Source organism: Bos mutus, chromosome 9 (genome assembly GCF_027580195.1).
Source record: "Bos mutus isolate GX-2022 chromosome 9, NWIPB_WYAK_1.1, whole genome shotgun sequence".
Taxonomy (NCBI): domain Eukaryota; kingdom Metazoa; phylum Chordata; class Mammalia; order Artiodactyla; family Bovidae; genus Bos; species Bos mutus.
The window spans coordinates 60,993,607-61,014,018 of NC_091625.1; the positions used below are offsets into that span (position 1 = coordinate 60,993,607).

The window sequence follows — 20,412 nt, forward strand, 5'->3', positions numbered from 1 at the left end:
CCACTTTCCATCCCTATTGGGGAACTTTGAAACCCTGTAAGCCTCACAGTATGGCCATTAAAAAAAAAAAAAAGAATTAAAACTCACATTCCATCAGACCCGAACGTTCAAATAACCTGCTTGCTTGCCTTCCTTCCTTCCTCTCCATTTTATTCTCCCTCTCCTCTTATTATGTCTCCTGTTTAGTGATCATCCTGTAAGTAGAATACTGCTTTGGAATATTTGGAACTTGACTGCTTTAGGATTATGTGTGGTTGTGGTGGGAAAAAAGATATGGAAAGAACGAGTGTGAGTGAGGAGAGAATCACTCCTTTGTCCTCTGGGTTAGAGGAAGGACAGGGAAGCGGGGTCTGCCGTCCTGGGCTCCAACCCGCCTCCCTCACCACCTGGCTGGACGGTTCGAGCAATTCTGTGCCCAGCTGTGGCCTCCATGCCCGCTGGCTGTGAACGGTCTGTTCTCCCAAGGGTTGAGGCTCTCTGCGCCAGGGTGGCTTCTGTAGACAGCTGCCAACTGGACTGACGTGAGGAATATCAGGTCTGGCTAGGATCAAACCAGCCTGTTAAAACTTTAACTATATTTGTCTCAGAATTTTACTTATCACAAAACCAATATTATAACAACATTGAAGAAATTTCTGTAAGTTAATTAATTTATTTAATTAATTCTTGGCTGCACTGGGTCTTGGCCGCTGCAAGCATGCTTTCTCTAGTTGCAGCAAGCAGGTGGTACTCTCCCTTGAGCCTCGCTGGGGTGGTTTCTCTCGTTGTTGAGCACTGCCTCTGGGACACGGGCTTTAATAGTTGTGGTGCGTGGGCTTAGTTGCTCTCCAGGTCAACCACTGGACCACCAGGGAAATTCCTAAAGAAATATTTCAAAAGAAAAAAAAAACCATCATAAACCATTCAACCCAAGCATTGGTCATCCAATCATGACTTTTGGCAAGACAAATTAGGAGCTTGCCAAGGTAGAATGGGGTCCTGTCTGGGAGGGATCTGTTTTAGAAGCCTCTGGAAGGGCCAGGTCATCAGGTCAGCCTGTTGGTGAGGGCCTGGGGTGCTGGGGGCAAGCGGGGATGGGGGAGCAAGGATCCTTTATCTCTCAACCTCCCTTCAGGGGACAAAGAGACAGTAAGATGGGGGAAAAGTGTCTAACAGGTAGATCCTGCAGAAAGTAATCTCCCCAAATCATCTCACACAATGCCTCGGTGGGAGGATGGAAAACATTTTTTGCCTGTCTTTGCAGTCACCTGTATAAGAAGAACCCTGATATGACCAAAATCCGACATGGAAAACCTCAGCCACTTCTCAGAGTGGATGATCATGATTTCACCATGAGGCCCGCTTTTGGAGGTAAGATGTGTCCCCCCCACCTTCAGCCCTTTGGGGCCTGATTCCAGGACTGCCTTCTGCTGCTGTTCCATCGGGTTCCCTCAGGCACAGCCCTCCTTCCCGGGGCGGGGGGCCTTGGGATTCCCAGTCACAGTCAGCATAGCCCAACTCACTAATTATCCCCTGGAGCAAAGCGATGGAAGGAAGTGAGTGTTGAGAAGAGGGGTTGGAGACGATGGAGCTGTTTACATTCTCAAAGGCCTAGCCCTGCTGCTGCCAACTTGCCTTTCTTAAAAGAATAAGAGCAGGCAGGAAGTTTTGCACAGAAAAATGACTCTGTTCTCTGCTGCCCCTTGCCTGGCTGGGAATTTGGGTTTCTGAGGGGGCCACCTGCTTGCAACCATTTAACTCCTTGCAGGGACTTCCCTGGTGGTCCAGTGGTTAAGACTCCACACTCCCAGTGCAGAGGGAGTGGGCTCAGTCCCTGGTTGGGAAGCTAAGATCCCGTATGCTGCACAGTGTGGCCAAAAAAAAAAAAAAAAAAAGATCTTAAAAAAAGAAAACCCAAAAAACAATTTAACCCCTTGCACAGCCGCCTTGCAGACTTGACCCCAAAAGAGTTTCCCTGCTCTGGGGTGTCCAGCAGGGTTGGCATGGATGGTGGCTGCCCCTCTCAGGAACTGGAGAAAAAGGCCACGGGGAGACAGGAGCCTGGACGGGGCCAGCCATCTGCACCGACAAGGCGGGGGGAAGGATGGGACTCACAGGATGCATGAGACACAGGCCCAGGCACCCCTAGTGCAGGTGGGAAAACTGAGGCCCAGAGCATGGCAGCTGATGCACCCTGGCCAGAGAGACCCTGGCAGGCTGGTCTCTATTCCCCTTTATCTTGCTCTTGAAGTTCTCTCAGGTGCCAGCGTCCTCTTGGGGCAGCAGGAAGGAGCAGGAGTGACTTGTGAGCAAGCCACCGACCCTCTGCTTGTGGTTTGTGAAGTGGGGAAAGTAATCCCTCCATCTGTGGGGGCTGTCAGGATTAAACAAGATGATGTATGTAAAGCCCCCAGCACCTATGGGTTCACAGCCCCTTAGAAAAAGCCAGCTGTCAGGCCTCCCTCTTGTGTGACTGTTAGGGGATTAGGATGTTAATCTATCCCAGGGGCCTTTGCATTTTCAAAGCCTCTCGCTCAGTTCCCTGAGCTCTGACACTTGCCAAGCAGGAGGAGAAAGCAGGCGACCGATGACAGTCCCTGCCTCTTCTTCCTGCTGGGACAGAAAGCTGCTCAGCCAGGCATCCAGCTGCCCTTGAGGGGTAATGCCACCAGAGAATTTAATGAACTTCAGTAACATTTTCCTGAGTAAGCAGCTCTAAAATTAGCTGCATGTGCTCCAGGAGGTCCAAGCGAGATGGTATCCTATAAGCAGAAAGCTCCTCTTTGTTTCTCTTCTAGAGCAGGGGTCCCCAACCTCTAGGGTCTAATGCCTGATGATCTGAGGTGGAGCTGATGGCATAATAATAGAAATGAAGTGCACAATAAGTGTAATGTGTTTGAATCATCCAGAAACCTCCCCTGTCCGTGGAAAAATTATCTCCTATGAAAGCAGTATCTGGTGCCAAGGTGGCCGGGGACCGCTATTCTAGAGGATGAGCTAAGATGCAGAGGGTCAGATGACTGGGACAAGGTTGCCAAACAATAGCATTAATGCCAACGAACAATTCCTGGTGACTTCTGTGCCAGGCACCATTCTAATCAGGGCACTTACAGACATCATCTTACTTCGGTCCTCACAACTCCATGAAGTAGACCATAATTATGAAGTAGATATTGTTATGCCCAGGTGAGGAACGTGAGGTGTGGAGAGGTGAGGTGACTGGCCCACGTCACACAGCTGCTGACCCACCCTCCTGAGTGGGTCTCTTTCTTGCCTCCTTTGACCTGCGTGTCCTCCAGTGCTAGGCAGTTAGGCAGAGTAGGTATAGGGTTTAGAGCTCACAAACAATACTGCTAGGGGCCTCTACAAAGATTTTATTTTAAAATCAGAAGAAAAAAATAAAATTTTAGGTAGAATAAAATATTAATATATAATAGTAATATATTCATCTTTATACCAATACTTTTTAAAATGTTTTATCTGGTGGAAGGGTCCATGAAGGCAGGGGTCCAGGGTCCTCAAAAGTCACAGTATAGCCCTTCGGCAGAGCACAGTTCTGTGGAGCAGCTGCGTGTGTCTGGGTGTGAGTGACCTTCCGAATCACGCCTTGTAACTTTCTCATGGAGGCTGTCATTGCTGGCAGGAGCCTGAGCCGTCACCTGGTCAGGACCTTCAGTTTGCAGAAAAGCCTGGGCTCCAGAGGGTTAAGTGATGAGCACAGAACAACTGGGGGCAAAACTTGGGTTTCTTCTGTGATGTCAGATGCAAAAGTGAAAGCCTCATAAAACCACCCTCCTCCTCTGGGAGAAAGCCAGGAGCTAGCTCTCAGGACCAGCAAGAGAAGTCCTGCCACATTCTCAGAAAACCCAGCTCTGAGGAGAATCATCCAACAGGCTGCAGCCCCAGTCAGGGTGCTCCTTCCTCAAGCCATGTTCGGGGAGTAAACTGGACTTCCTGTATTCTGATCCCTGCAAGTGCTGGGCCCATCAGCTGGACTCCCCTGGAGTATGAAGGATCAGGACAGTCCCCTGCCTCTGCCTGAGTAGGCCTCTGAAGCTGGTAAAGGCCCTGATTTCACGGAAAGCTGCTGGAGAAGGAGTTGTCACCTCCAGCAGATGCGATAAGACCCTTACACATCAGCTGTCATAATCTCACCAAGGCAAAGGGTGGGAGCTGCTCCTCCTTGCTCCCAACCCCCTCCCCCAGGGCAGCTGGTCCTTGGGCCACCTTTTCTTCCCTGCAGGGCTATCCTGGATGTCTAGATGGTCCTACTTGGATGAAGTAGGACTAGGGGAACTCACGGTGAGACACACATACATGAATTCAGAAATAGCTTTGCAGCTGGACGGGTCCTGACCAAGCAGGCTGGGTGGGGCTGTCACAGGAGGGGGCTTCCCACTGCCCAGGGTTCCAATGACTGTCACAATCCATGGTCCCTGGAGCCTCTGTGGATGGTTTAGAGCTCAGAAGCTGTCTCTGCCGGTGCTCCTGAGGGACTCCACCCAGCCCCTCACTCCTGGGCAGGAGTGTGGCTGGTGGTGGATATTACTCTGAGGAAGGAGGCTGACAGACAGCACGTAGGTGACTCTGTGCAAGTAATAGTAAGCCTGCCTTCTTTGGGGGCAGCCCTGTGCCAGGCCCCCAGTCCAAAGCAAAGCCTGGGCCCAAATTGCCCTAATGCAGGTCCAGCCTAACACACCCCCACTTAGCACTTAGCCCCACTTACTCAGCAGGCCACACCCACAGGGTGTCCTTCAACAATTATGGGTTGTGTATTCCCATCCCTGTCTTCTCTTTCTAACTTGTGTCTCGAATAGGGGCTTCCTTGTGGACAGATATTTAAAAATAACTGATAGAGAGGAATTTGCCTAAGACTAGATACCCCTTGGATGACCTTTTCAGTCTGGAAAAAGAAAAGATTAAAAATCTAGCAGCTTCCTAATAATCCCAGGGATCAGTTGAAACAAAAATATCTTGTCTAAGCTCCCAGCTGCCTGGTTCGGTAGTGTGTCCTGGTTAGGAGAACCTGCAGGGGCCTGCCTGGGGTTTCCCTTCCATTTGTTAGAAAAAGTGATGTGCTTATTTTTTTAATTAAATTTTAATTTTTAAAAAATTGAGTGTAAAACATACAGAACATGTAACTTACCATCTCAACCATTTGAAGCATATAGTTCAGGGGCCAAAGCACATTCATGTTGTTGTCCAACTATCACCAGCATCCATGTCTAGAGCTTTTCATCTTCCAAAACCGAAGCTCCATTAAACAGTAACTCTCTACTCCCTGCTTCCCCCTGTCCCTGAGGACCACCATTCTACTTTCAGTCTCTGAATTTGACTGCTCTAGGCATCTCGTGTCAGTGGAATTATATAGTACTTGTCTTTTTGTGACTGGCTGATTCACTCAGCCTTGTCTTCAAGGTTCATTCATTTGGTAGTATGTGACAGGATTCCTTTCTTTTTTAAGGCCAAACAATAGTCCATTGTATGAATATATCACATCTTGTTTACCCATGTATCTGTCATTGGACATTTGGATTATTCCTTCCTTTTGGGTATTGGGGAAAAAGCTTCCATGAACATGTGTGTACAACATCTGTTCAAGACCCTGTTTTCAATTTGGGGGTTAATATACTCATGCGACGGAGAAGGCAATGGCACTGCACTCCAGTACTCTTGCCTGGAAAATCCCATGGACGGAGGAGCCTGGTGGGCTGCAGTCCATGGGGTTGCTGAGAGTCGGGCACGACTTCACTTTCACTTTCACTTTTCACTTTGTGCATTGGAGAAGGAAATGGCACCCCACTCCAGTGTTCTTGCCTGGAGAATCCCAGGGACGGGAGAGCCTGGTGGGCTGCTGTCTATGGGGTCGCACAGAGTCGGACACGACTGAAGCGACTTAGCAGTAGCAGCAGCATGGTAGTTCTGTGTTTAATTTTTGGAGGAACTCTCATACTTTTTTCACATCAGCAGCTTCTCACACATCACACATTCTCACACAGCAACTACATCATTTCACCTTTTCATCAGCACAATGCTGATTCTTTAAAAAAATTTTTTTTTGCCAAGTGGCATGTGAGAACTTAGTTCTCCAATGAGGGATTGAACACACACGCCTTGCAGTGGATGTGTGGTCTTAACCCCAGTTATGCACCAGAGAAGTCCCACATGGTGCTGGTTTTTAATCCAAACTGTAGAAGTGGGGGACTTCCCAGGTGGTGCCAGTGGTAAAGAATCTGCCTGCCAATGCAGGAGACTAAAGAGACATGGGTTTAATCCCAGGGTTGGTAAGATCACTGGGAGAAGGGCATGGCAACCCACTCCAGTATTCTTGCCTGGAGAATCCCATGGACAGGGAAGCCTGGTGGGCTACAGTTCATAGGGTTGTAAAGAGTCAGACACGACTGAAGCGACTTGGCATGCACACATGTATGTAAAAGTGGGAGGTAAAGGAGGGATGTAATGTCATCGTGGATTCTTTTGAATTAAACCCAAGGAGTTTGTCAGGATGGTGGGCAAGTGGACACAAAGTAGGTTAGGTCCTCCAACCAAAATACTTTCATTTTCATTCTTAAGACAAATATGGTGTTTTTTGGAGCTGATTTGTATGAAGCAGGGTCGGTGGCACTTGGGGACCCAACAGTGAGCAGTACAGCCACAGTCCTTGGAATGTTAATGCTCTGGTTGAGGAGACCAGTGTTAATGAAGTCTTCACATCAAGACATCAAATTATGGAGAACTCCTGGAAGGACAGAGGAACTGTAGGGAGGGTGCAACAGGGCTGGTTGTGGGCACCAGGGGAGGGCTGCCTCGAGGAGTTCGGGAGGAGGAAGGCCAAGGAGCTACCCTTCCTGGACAAGACATGGGTTCAGTCACTTCGCTTGGCAATCCTGGCATGCCAGAGTGTCATCCAAAGAAGTGACATCCCAAGAAGCTGTCTACAGGTGAAACAGAAATGACTCAGTGCAGTCACGTATTACAGAAGCAATGGAGGGCATCTCTGCTGATGGAGGGGGAGTTACGTGGTCAGTTCTGTCCAGAGAGAGAATCAGAGATGCCTTCATTCAAGAGGCAATGCTCGCAATGAGGAAAGATGCACGGGGGCTGAGCCCAGTGGGTGGAGAAAGGAAGAGGGGGCCAAGGTGAAGGGTGCTCACGAATAACAGGAGCATGGCAGTGGAATGCAAGCAGCGTGCGTGTGTGTGTGTGTGTGTGTGTAGGCGGTGCACCTCGGTGTCCATAGGCACGTGCCGGGTACTGCTGTGGGTGGAAATAGGGCCGCCTGGAGCTGGGCTATTCTCCCTGCCCCGTCTTGGGCCAGCCAGAGCTCCCAGAAGCCTGAGTCCAAGGTTGGGGTTGGCCTTCTGGGTTGACATGAAAGTGTATTGGTCAAAGCAGTAGGACAGGATATATACCATTTACCAGTTTCTTAGCTTAACTTGTAACCTTCAGGTATTCAAGCATGTGGCATCTGGATCTGATTATGCTCCTGCCTGGGGGGTGGGTTTGTACATGTGGACGCTGCCCTTAGTGGTCAGCTGCCCACACAGAGTAGGGTGAAGACTTGATCTGGAGGGGCCATGTCTGGACGGGCTGAGATTGAGTGAGCCTGGAAAGAAGGGGTCGGGGGGCCCAGCCTGTGATCAGGGGTAGGTCGGGGCAGGGGCTGGGCCTGTAATACAACCCGCTTCCCCCATATCATTTCTAGAGCACAGGAGAACTCTTCTTGTGCTATATCCAACAACGAAGGGCTGAATGTAGCAGACAGGGCAGCAAACATTGGCTCCCATGCTTCCTTGAGATAATTGCAAATCTCATGCTTCTGGCCTTCGTTTAGTGAACCTGCCAATGTTCTGTAGCTCTTTCTCTGGCTCTTCAGGCAATGGGCTCTGGAGTCCTTGCTGATTTTGTCCCCCTCCCTCCTGCCCTTTTTCCCCGTCCTGATCAACCAAGTTGAATCATGCATTACAGTGTCTCTCAGATCTGCCCCTCCCTCCCCACCCCACCCTCTCACACCACACGTTTCTCAGCCCCTTGTTGCAGGATGGAAAAATCTTAGGCGTTACAATGGTTGTGGCCCTCCAAAGCTCCACCCCCCGACAAAATCTTATTCTTTGGCATTTAAGTATAAATGAATTCATAAACTGAAATCAATTAAATTTTCTCTTTAGTGGATGATAATGATAAGAAGGCTGGATGCCCTGCTGATACCCACACCATGGCCCTCACACTACCCCTTGTCACCAAATTCACCTCCTGGAAACATCCCTTACTGGCGCAGCTCCCTCAGAAACTTCAGGGAATCCCATCTTCTATGGGACGAAGTACAGCCCCCGCCTCTCCCCTCTGAGTCCCAGGAACTTCCGTGGTCTGGCCAACTGCCTCCCAGCTCACCTCCACTGGTGGACGTGAGCTAGCTCACGGACTACCTCAGCTCTCACCTCTCCTGCCTTAGAAGGCTCTCTGTTCCTCACATCCCTGCAGAGTCTGCTACGAGCATCACTCCACGGTGGCCCCCTGTGCCGTCCTGCTTCATCCAACGGCCCGTCCCTGCCCAGAGCCCCAGGTTGATGCCTTCCCTCTAACATGAAACATCTCTCGGCTATTTGGAACTGTATTGAAACTGCCCAACTCAGATTGGGACCTGAACCTACTGTCTTTAAATTGAAATCACAGCCCTGTTCTCAAGGCTGACTGAATCTCAGGTCCTCAATATCTCATTGCAGAAAGAATTCGGTGAGAGACAAAGTGATGGGTAAGAAGTGGATTTATTTAGAGATACATGCCATAGACAGAATACGATCCACCTCGAAAGGAGAGAGTGGTAATGGCAGGAAAACAGTTCACAGAGCATAGGCCATCTCAGAAGGTGAGAGTCCCAGAAATATGGGGTGGGTAGATTTTATGGGCAGGGTAATTTCATAGGCTAATGAGTGAGAGGACAGGATTATTTCAACTGTTTTGGAGAAGGTGTGGACATTTCCAGGAAATGGGCCACCACCCACTTTTTGGCCTTTTATGGTCAGCCTTGGAACTATCATGGCGCTGGTGGGAGGGTCATTTATCTAATGTGTTACAATGAGCATATTGTGTGGTTCCAGGCCCACTGAAAGTCGAATCTTCTGCCATGTTGGACCTAGTTGGTTCTAACCAATTTTTGTCGGGTCTTCAACAGCTATGTCATTCTTTTAAAGATTGTGCCCTGCCCGCTTTCCTCCTGTTTCAATAAGACCTTTTTCTTCTTTGATATCATCACACAGACTCATTCTTTCACTCACTTATTAATTAATTAATTTGCTCACAGTATTGTGGTTAAGAACATGGGCTGTAGAATTCTGGTATCTGGCTATTCACTCCTATGTAACCAGCTACCCTGGCTGTGACCTTTAGGTCATAGGCTATTTCTGCTCACAAATCAGGTTGTGTTCAGCAGGTCAGTTCTCAAGGGAATGCAGTCAGATGATGGCAGCGGGTGGCCTTGTCCAGGAGGAAAGTCTCCTCTACTCTTCTAGGTTCTTCTGGCTGGTCTAAGAATTAAGTTGACATGAGATTGATTCACCAGAGAAAGTCAAACAAGTTTAGTAAGATCTATTGTGGGAATCGGCCCTCTGTGTAAATTATATAAGGCAGTTTGTATGTGTGTGTGTGTGTGTGTGTGTGTGTGTTAGTCACTCAGTCGGTCCAGCTCTTTGCAGCCCCATAGACTGTAACCTCCCAGGCTCCTTTGTCCATTGAATTCTCCAGGCAAGAATACTGAAGTGGGTAATCAGTCCCTTCTCCAGGGGATCTTCCCGACCCAGGGATCAAATCTGAGTCTCCTGCATTACAGGTGGATTCTTTACCATCTGAGCCACCAGGAAAGCCAAGGCAGTTAGGTGGAAAGTCAAAATTTCTTCCTGAGTCTTTCCAGCTTTGATTGTTTTCAGCTCAAAATAATGCATATGGCAAAGAGACATTGTGGGCTGGCAAGTTTTGCTCCTCTGCAGGGTCATCTCAAAAGTGTCTTCCTTCTCATATCTGGTGCCCAGGGTGGAAAGATGTCAAAGCTAGGCTGGGGACAGCTTGGGCTCCTCGGGCATCAAGGCATCATTCTCATCATTCCCTCTCTCTCTGGTCTCTAATTTGGCCACCTGACAGCTGAAGAGAAACCAGCAGAAACTGGAAGTTTCACAACGTTATTAGTCCTGGTGCATTCTAGTCTTTGAATTGATCACAGAGGTCCAATCAGATTCAAAGGGGAGAGGAATTAGACTTTTGTTAGGAGGAGTGTTGAAGGATTTACAGACATCTTGTAAAACCATTATACTGGGGCCACCCTGCCTTGCTTAGTCCATACCCCAGCTCTGCCTTTTAACAGCTGTGTGGCTAAGGCAAATTATTGAATCCTTAGAGCAACCTCAGTGAAGATTATGTGTGGAGTTTTCAGCAAAGTGCATGATACATAAGAAGTGCTCAAGAAACATTAACTGTTTTTTTTTTTGATTGAGAATGCTCCAGTCAGCGAGATGCATTCATTAAAGAGGGGGTTCTGGTACCCCTTCTTTCTGGTTGTGCCTCCACTGGCTGGGACTTCCATTCCCAGACTTTCATCTCTAATCCTCAGGTTCTTGCCTATAGGATGGAGGTAATTCCAGTAACTGCCTCAGCAGGTTGTCGTGAGGTTGAAACCCAGGTGTCCTACAGGAAGCACCGAACAAGGACTGATGCAGCAGAGAGCGTGTGCATGGGGACATGGGGACAGTGTGGCGTGGGCCATGCATCAGGCACTGGATGCTGACATGTGATAAAGACGCGGCTCCTGCCCCGGGGAGTGTGCAGCCCAGCCTCCTAGGCACACAGCACACAATTCCTTAGGGCCTCTCCCAGAACAAGGGCTCATACTATTACTATTACTGCTACTATGATCTGTTCTACTCACGAAACTTCTGAGTCTAATGTGTGGGTTTTCTGCTCCAAACAATTCTTCTGTTGTCTGTAGACACCAGCTGCATGTCCTACAATTTAATTTGGTTCTAACACTACCTAGGGCTTCCCTAGTGGCTCAAGAGGTAAAGAAGCTCCCTGCCGTGAAGGAGACTTGCAGGAGAAGCAAGTTCACTCCCTGGGTTGGGAAGATCCCCTGGAGAAGGGCATGGCAACCCATCCGGTATTCTTGCTTGGAAATTTCATGGACAGTGGAGCCTGGTGGGCTGCAGTCCATGGGGTTGCAAAAGAGTCGGATACGACTGGATGACTAAACAACAATGACAACAACAAGGGTTAGCACAGACTCCACAGGTTAAGGGCTCAGTCCCAGAGACATCAATCATCAGACCCACTTCAGACATCAATGAGAAGAATTGGGTCTCCAGTTATCTATACTTCTCTCCGACTTGGCTGCAAAACTGGAGTTCCCACAACCCCCTGCTAATTTGCTAGAATGGCTTGTAGAGTCAGGGAACACATTATTTACAGTCTCCACTTTATTATAAAGATCATTATAAAAGATACAGAGGGACAGAGGATGAGGCAGGGCATAGGGTGAGAACTGGAAGGGTCCTGAGCTCAGGGGCCTCTGTCCCGTGCAGTTGGGGCACACCATCTTCCCTGAAGTGTTCACCAGGAATCTCACCGAACCTGGCTGTTTAGGGGTTTTATGGAGGTTCCATTGCGTAGACATGATTGATGACCTCATTGCCCACTGCTGGTTAACTCAACCTCCAGGCCCTCCCTTCCCCAGAAGCTGGGGGGTTGGGCTGAAAGTTCCAACCATCTAATCACCTGGTCGTTTCCTTAATAACCAGCCCCCATCCTGAAACTGAGAGCTAACCGAGAGTCACCACTCTAGCTTAAACTCAGGTGTGGTTTGTTATAAACAACAAAAGAATACTCCTTTTACCCGTATCACTTAGGAAGCTACAAGAGTTTCAGGAGCTCTGTGCCAGTAACTGGGGCTGAAAACCAAATAAATATTTCTTAAATATCATAATATCCCAACTGCTGTGTCACTTCACAAGGTTACTTCCTAGTTACATCTCCAGGTGGAGTGTCTCCAATGTGATGCCTTCCTAGGGACTTTCCAGAGTAATTCAGACACATGATCTTCACCTGGTATACTGTCGCTCCACCCCTATTTAAGGAGCCCTCTGTGTGGGGCACCCAGACTGTGAATGGAGACCCTCTTGATTGCTTTACTCTGTGGCCTTCTTCCTAGGAGGGGTTCAAGCCCTGGATTTCCAAGGCACAGGAGTCTGGCCACCAAGGCCCCCAAATGTCACTCAGCTGGTCGAGCTGAGGCCCATGGAGCCAGCTCAAAGCAAGGGTCTGCCTCTTTTTGGAGCTGTGGCCTCTTCCCCTGAACACTTCTTGGACCTCCCTGGCCAGTTCTCCACGGGGTGGTGTGGTCTGTGCTTCACTGTTAGGGTGAACAGGTTGGCGAGCCAAAGCTGGGCAGGAAGTCGGCCTTCTGGGGCTCCAGCAGCCTTCTTCCCTCAGCGGAGACCCCTCTGACTCCTCTGCAGTGTCCTTGGCCCTCACCTTCTGGAGCACAGACCCTAGCTTACACTGCTGCTGTTACCAAACTGAACTTGAGTCCACTCACAGTGGAGCTAGTTTACTGATGCTGGCTGTTGTGAAAGGCAGCCTGTGCTCCCAAGACCTGCCTTCCCCGCTCGCTTTCAGGGAAGGGTGTTCAAAGGCAGCCATTTGGAGTAAGGGCTGCAGCTTGTGGAACTTTCTTCTGATTGGTATTTAGTGAGGTAACATGAAAATGCTTTGGGAATCTTAAAGTCAGCCTTCAGGTTCCAACCAGTCTGCGTGTAGTCACCATCCTCCACTTGGGTGGAGGCCTTAGTTTCTGTAGAACAACTCAAACATACGGGTCAGATAATTATATATATCCTGTGAGGAGGAACTAGGACTCTCTTTTTTTAAAAGATCAGTTCAATTGCTCAGTCCTGTCCGACTCTTTGTGATCCATGGACAGCAGCACACCAGTTTTCCCTGTCCATCACCAACTCTCAGAGATTGCTCAAGGTCAAGTCCATTGAGTCGGTGATGCCATCCAACCATCTCCTTCTCCTCCTGCCCTCAATCTTTCCCAGCATCAGGGTCTTTTCAAATGAGTCAGTTCTTCACATCAGGTGACCAAAGTATTGGAGTTTCAGCTTCAGCATCAGTCCTTCCAATGAATAGTCAGGAATGATTTCCTTTAGGATGGACTGGTTGGATCTCCTTGCAGTCCAAGGGACTCTCAAGAGTCTTCTCCAACACCACAGTTCAAAAGCATCAATTCTTCGGCACTCAGCTTTCTTTATGGTCCAGCTCTCACATCCATACATGACTACTGGAAAAACCATAGCCTTGACTAGATGGACCTTTGTTGGCAAAGTAATGTCTCTGCTTTTTAAAATGCTGTCTAAGTTGGTCATAGCTTTTCTTCCAAGGAGCAAGCATCTTTTAATTTTATGGCTGCAGTCACCATCTGCAGTGATTTTGGAGTCCAAAAAAATAAAGTCTGTCACTGTTTCCCCATCTATTTGCCATGAAGTGATGGGACCAGGTGCCATGATCTTAGTTTTCTGAATGTTGAGTTTTAAGCCAACTTTTTCAGTCTCCTCTTTTACTTTCTGAAGAGGCTCTTTAGTTCTTCGCTTTCTGCCATAAGGGTGGTATCATCTGCATATCTGAGGTTATTGATATTTCTCCCGGCAATCTTGATTCCAGCTTGTGCTTCATCCAGCCCAGCATTTTGCATGATGTATTCTGCATATAGGTTAAATAAGCAGGGTGACAATATACAGCCTTGATGTACTCCTTTCCTGATTCGGAACCAGTCTGTTGTTCCATGTCTAGTTCTAAGTGTTGCTTCTTGACCTACATATAGATTTCTCAGTATGCAGGTAAGGTGGTCTGGTAGTCCCATCTCTTTAAGAATTGTCCACGGTTTGTTGTGATCCACACAGATATTTAAGATATTTAAATATATAAATGAAGGTATAAATAAAGATATTTATCTTTATTTTGGCTGTGCTGCACAGCTCAAGGACGCCCAGTTTCCTGACCAGAGGTCGAACCCAGGTCCTAGAAATTAAAGCGCCAGGGCCTAACCACTGGACCACCAGGGAAGTCCCAGGGCTCTGTTTTATTGATGAACTATTGTTTATCATTACCTTTCTTGCTTGACTTCTTTTCCTTCATTTCTGTATTCTTTCACTTCCCTAATTAGTAACTTCTTGAGTCTGCTCTTTAGAACTCTAAGAAGGCCTAGGAGAATAAAGTCTTTTTCTACAAAAATAGAAGCTGGGCACATAGTGGGGCTATTATACCCAAGAAGATCCTGTTCAGTTTCAGTTTTTACTTCTCTTTGATATTCTTCTGTCCTGAGGGGAACAAGGGCGGGACAAGAAAGGGAACAACGTTTTAGATAGAGAGGGTAATCATAAATTCAGCAGGGGGACTGTTTCATCCTTCCCCTAAAATTAACCTTCTTTTCCTAGCCTCTTCCTCAGACAGCCTTTTTTCTACAATCCCCTCTGGGCATTCTCACTCCTCTGCTCCCTGACCTCACCTGTGCCTGGTGACCAATGAAGTCACTATGCACCTGAAGGGTGTTAAATTTAAGAACTTGGTTTGACATCCAGTGGAGACTCCTTCTAGACTTTAACAACAACAGTGTCAGAGTTTGGGTCAGAGATGGGAATCAGGATGGACAGAGTCATCAGTTTTTATTTTTTTTAATCTTGGCTATGCTGGGTCATTACTGTGGGACTTGGGCTCTCTGACTGTAGTGCTCGGGCTCCAGAGGTTGTGGGTTTAGTTGCACTGTGGCATATGGGATCTTAGTTTCCTGACCAGGGATGGAACCTCTATCCTCTGCTTTGGAAGATGGATTCTTAACCACTGGATGCCAGGGAAGTACCGAGAATCATCAGCTTTAAGAGGCAAGTTGGCTGTGGGAGGGGCTGAGTGTCTGCAGAGAAGAGAAGGGGCCAGGCAAGAGCTGTGTCACAGAGATGGAAAAGGAAGGGGGTTTCTACTAAGGAGAGTGATCATGGAAGAGAGGTCAGGGAGCCAAGCAAGGCTTAGGAAAAAAAGACTCCTCAGCTCAGCAAGTGTAAGGGGGGAAGGAAGGCATGGATGAGCAGGAAGTGGAGACAGCTGGTGGAGATAGCACAGTGGAAGAGTTGAAAACAAGAGGAAAATGGTAACCAGGACAGGGGACACTATAAGACCTCACTTCCGGAGTTTCATTAAAGGTCAGTTGTCCAGTGTCCTCAAAAGTGACAATGGATCAGCATCATTCCAGGACTTGTGATGTCTCTGGGGCAGGAGGCTCAGGATGGGACCCAAGGATTGCATCTCCAAGTGCCTGGTGATGCTGATGCTGGTTTGTGGAAGTGAGAGCCCTGATCTAGTCCAGCCTGCACTACCCTACCCCAGGTGGATGGTTAATGCCTGCCATATGGCACTCACTGCTGCACAGGAGGCAGTGCTCACCATGAAAAAAGTCAGGTCTGTTTTCAAACCAAAATGCTTGATTATATCCACCAACATGAGAAAGAGTCTCAACTTAATTCAGTCTTCAAATTAACTCAGACTTTCTAAGAAGCTCTCAAGGAGCAGAAAGGGCCATGGAGGAAAGGCAAGCCATGCAACCCTCTTTGAAATTTTCATAAAGTGTATTCATCCATGTTGTTGAATGTAAATGTAACATTCCATTCTAAGAATATACCATATGTAGTTTTTCCTATTCTGTAGATAGGTCATGAGTTTTATATAGCTTCCATTTTGCTGGATAATGTCTTCGAAGGTGATTGTACAAATTTGCACCCACCACTGGCAATGTATGAGGCTCCTCCTGTTGCTCTGTATCCTTATCAACACTTAGTGTAGTTGCTCTTTCATATGAGCCTGATTTGTTGGGTGATAGTATTAATATTTCATTGTGGTTCTAAGGGAAATATTAACACAACTGTGTACTTTCTCATGTCTATTGGTTTTCTTTTGTTAAATGCCTATTCAAATCTCTTGCCCCTTTTTGTACTGGATTATATGATTTTTTCTTAATGGAACTCTTAGGAGTTATTTTTATATTCTGTGTATGAGCCCTTTGCCAGTCACATGTACTGTGAATATCTTCCACTCAGTAGCTTATTTTTACTTTCTCCATGGTGTCTTTGATAAATAAGAGTCCTTGATTTTTTTGATCAGAATTTTTCATTGACCTACAACATGTATACAGAAAAGTACACAAATCATAACTGTTCAGCTTAGTAAATTATCAAAAAGTGAACACATTCTTGAAACCAGCACCTTGACCAAGAAACAGAATTTCCAGAACTCCAGAAGTCTCTTTCTCTCCACTGGAGCCAACCACTGTCCTGGCTTATAACACCAAAGGATTCGTTTTGCCGTGAGTTTTCTTAAGGGCTTTTTGTGTCTGGATGAAGAAGACCATTGCTATCCTGCCATTTGTTGTTTTGCCTCTTGCCTTTGAATCCACAGTCCACTTGGAGTTGTTCTGCACGTTGCATGATTTTCACATATACATTGTCTCAGCATTAGTTGCCCTCTCCAGTGTTCTTGCCTGGAGAATCCCAGGGATGGGGGAGCCTGGTGGGCTGCCGTCTATGGAGTCGCACAGAGTCGGACACGACTGAAGTGACTTAGCAGCAGCAGCAGCATTAGTTATTGAAGACACTATTCCCTCTCCAATGATCTGCTGCTGCTGCTAAGTCACTTCAGTCGTGTCCGACTCTGTGCGACCCCATAGATGGCAGCCCACCAGGCTGCCCCGTTCCTGGGATTCTCCAGGCAAGAACACTGAAGTGGATTACCATTTCCTTTTCCAGTACATGAGAGTGAAAAGTGAAAGTGAAGTCACTCAGTCGTGTCCAACTCTTAGCGACCCCATGGACTGCAGCCTACCAGGCTCCTCCATCCATGGGATTTTCCAGGCAAGAGTACTGGAGTGGGGTGCCATTGCTTTCTCTGCCAGTGATCTGCAGTGATATCTAAAGTCAGGTGTCTGTAAGTGTGTGTGTGTTTCTGGAGTCTCCACTCTGTTCCATTTATTCATTTGTCCATTTTTATACCGGTACTTCACTTTTTCTTTTTTAAAATTTTTTGACCGCACAACATGGCACATGGGATCTTAGTTCCCCCATCAGGGATCAAACCTGAAGCCCCTGCATTGCAAGACCAGAATTCTAACCACTGGAGTCCTAGTTCTTCACTTCTGAATTACTGTATTTCTATAGCAAATCCTGATATCTGGTAGAACAAATCCTCCCACCCTTTTTTCCTTCAAGAAGAACTGTTATTGGAACTTTGAATTTCCTAATAATCTCTTTGTCAAGTTCCACAAGAAAACCAAATGGGATTTTTATTATAATTGCATTGAGTCTATAGTTTAATATGGAGTAATTAATATCTTTGGGCTTCCCTGGTGGCTCAGACAGTAAAGAATCTGCCTGCAGTGTGGGAGATCCAGGTTTTATCCCTGTGTTGGGAAGATTCCCTGGAGAAGGGAATGGCAACCCAGTCCAGTATTCTTGCCTAGAAAATTCCATGGACAGAGGAGCCTGCTGGGCTGCTGTCCATGGGATCTCAAAGAGTCAGACATAGCTGAGCAACTAACACACAGTTCAGTTCAGTTGCTCAGTCGTGTCTGACTCTTTGCGACCCCATGAACCGCAGCACGCCAGGCCTCACTGTCCATCACCAACTCCCAGAGTTCACTCAAACTCATGTCCATTGACTCGGTGATGCCATCCAGCCATCTCATGCTCTGCCGTCCCCTTCTCCTCCTGCCCTCAGTCTTTCCCACCATCGGGGACTCATTTCAAATGAGTCAGCTCTTTGCATCAGGTGGCCAAAGTATTGGAGTTTCAGCTTCAACATCAGTCCTTCCAGTGAACACACAGGACTGATCTCCTTTAGGATGGACTGGTTGGATCTCCTTGCAATCCAAGGGATTCTCAAGAGTCTTCTCCAACACCACAGTTCAAAAGCATCAACTCTTAGGCACTCAGCTTTCTTTATAGTCCAACTCTCATATCCATACATGACCACTGGAAAAACCATAGCCTTGACTAGATGGACCTTTTTTGGCAAAGTAAACACACAAACACACAATTAATATCTTTATAATATTGACTCTTCCAATTCAGGAAAATTATTTTTCCTTTACTTGGGTCTTTCATTTCTCTCAGTACTTCATAGCTTTCTTTATAGAAGACATTCAGATATTTTGTTAAATTTATTTCTATATATGTATTCCTAGTTTTAAAAAAATATTTATTTATTTGGCTGTGCCAGATTTTAGTTGCCGCATGCGGGATCTTCAATCTTCTTAAACCTGAAAAACCCACATCAGTGTTCTGGAGCCAAGACATGAATGCCTAGTTGACTTCACTAGGCTATTTTCTTTCTAACTCTTATAGGGCTTAGTCTTACTAAAAACATAAAATTGTTCACGGAAGAAGGAGAAAGGCCAGTAATTTGCAAGAATTTCTCAAAAATCAGGTTGGGAAGGGTGACAAAATGGAGCGCTCAGGAGAACTCGGGGATGGAGTGTTAGCCTTGGGCTCCTGGGCCAGTCAGTGGCCACGTGACCTTCACTGCCCTGGGCCCAAGGAAGGCAAGTTGTTGGTCCCACTCAAGCTTGGGGGTGCAAGTCCCTGAATGTAGCTTTGGAGCCTCCTGAAAACACAGATGGTTTCCAACAGCCCAGGATCCTTGACACCTGCCCTGCCCTCCCGGATGGGCAACACCTCATAGCCTTGAATTCACCCTCCCAGGCTTTATCAACTTTCTCTCCAAAGAACGACTGGAGCTACAGAGGGCAAGGCAGGCCCTGGGGACAGAGAGACACCCTCTCAGACAGCAGGCACCAAGCAAGCTGACGTTTTTTATCTGGAAATTGTCCAGCCACTGGTCAAACACTGTACTCATTATCTGAAAACCAGGGCACAGGGAAGTGGGTCCAAAGAGGGTGCTGGCTCTACTATTTCTGCCCTTTGGCTTTTGGGACAACCGGGCATTACAGGCTATGTGGTGCTCTATAGAAAGGGGGCACGGGAAAGCGGATAAGGGCTCAAGGGAGGGTGAAGAGCTCTGGCCCTGGGCTGTTTTAATGTCTCAGGGGTAAAGGAGATCCAGAGGACAAGGAATTAAACAGCCCTGCTTCCCACGGTGATACTGGGAGCACACGGTCCGGTACAGGGGCCTAGGTGCTGGGAGGAGGGACCCCGGCCAGGCTGCCGGCAGACCCTTCCTCATGTTGCAGTCCCCTCAGGAGAGAAAGACCAGCAGTTAGCCTTGAGGAGGGGGCCTCTGCCTCACACTGGCCATTCCACTCTACCTGGAGCCTGGAATAAGAAAAGACTGGCTGTCAGAGCAGTGATCTTTCATGGGCCCTGACCTGAGCCATCAGTTGAAAGCATAGGAAAATAAAAAGATCAGCTTATGACCCAATTAATCTGGGAGGGGAAAAGCAAAAATAAAAAGTGGGAATTTCCTGGCAGTCCAGTGGTTAGGACTCAATGCTTTCACTGCTGTGGGCCGGGGTTCAATTCCTGGCTAGGGAACTAGGATTCCACAAGCCATGTGGTATGACAGACAAGAAAAAGCAGTGTGTATGTGTTCGTTTGTGTTCATGCTTAAGAACACAGAAAATAGCCATGAAATCCCACCAGTAATAACTAAAATGCTCTCATTCTATCATGCTCAGTCAAAAAACCCCAAATCTCTTATGGTAAGATTGCAAGTATTAGCAAACCTACCGGGAGAGGTTTGGGGAAATCAGTGAGTCCATCCAATGTCCTGACCCACCAGATCCTGTTAGGATATCTGATCCTCCTTCCCTGCCCTCAGCTAAAGTCCCTGGCCCTCCCAGTCTCCATTCCCTGAGACCCAGACTCCCACCGCCACCCTAAGTTTTTCCCAGCTCAGACCACTGTGGGTCATCATGCCCCGGTCCTGCCACCACTGCCAGGGCCCAGTGGCCCCAGATGCAGCAGGCTGGCCTCCAGACAGTGCCTTCCTCTCAGAAGGCCCTGTCCAGATGCTACCTGATGCTCTCAAAGACATCTTTTACCTGTGAGTGGAACAGCATTCATTAATATGCCTGACAGATACAGGGTTTTTGTTTTTCCCATTTAAGAGGTTTTTAAAATACTAAATAGTTTAAAATATTAAGATTAAATTTAAATAGATATTAAAATCTAAAAAAAAATCATTTCACAGAAGCATAACATACATAATCCAGCTCATTTCATACATGCATAGATTAACACCCACCCTGGCCTTCCCAGGTGGTGCTAGTGGTGAGGAATCTGCCTGCCAATGCAGGAGACCTAAGAGATGTGGTTTCGATCCGTGGATCAGGAAGATACCCCGGAGCAGAGCATGGCAACCCACTCCAGTATTCTCGCCTGGAGAATCCCATGGACA

General features: G+C 47.5%; 1 protein-coding gene across 1 annotated transcript in view; it reads left to right on the forward strand.

Annotated features, from left to right (window-relative positions):
- The window catches only part of GABRR2 (gamma-aminobutyric acid type A receptor subunit rho2), a 40,295-nt gene that overhangs the window by 7,903 nt on the left and 11,980 nt on the right, over positions 1-20,412 (forward strand). Inside the window, exon 2 of the mRNA XM_005889289.2 lies at positions 1,244-1,350. Coding sequence (XP_005889351.2) covers positions 1,244-1,350 — 107 coding nt within the window. The remainder of the gene's footprint in view (positions 1-1,243; positions 1,351-20,412) is intronic.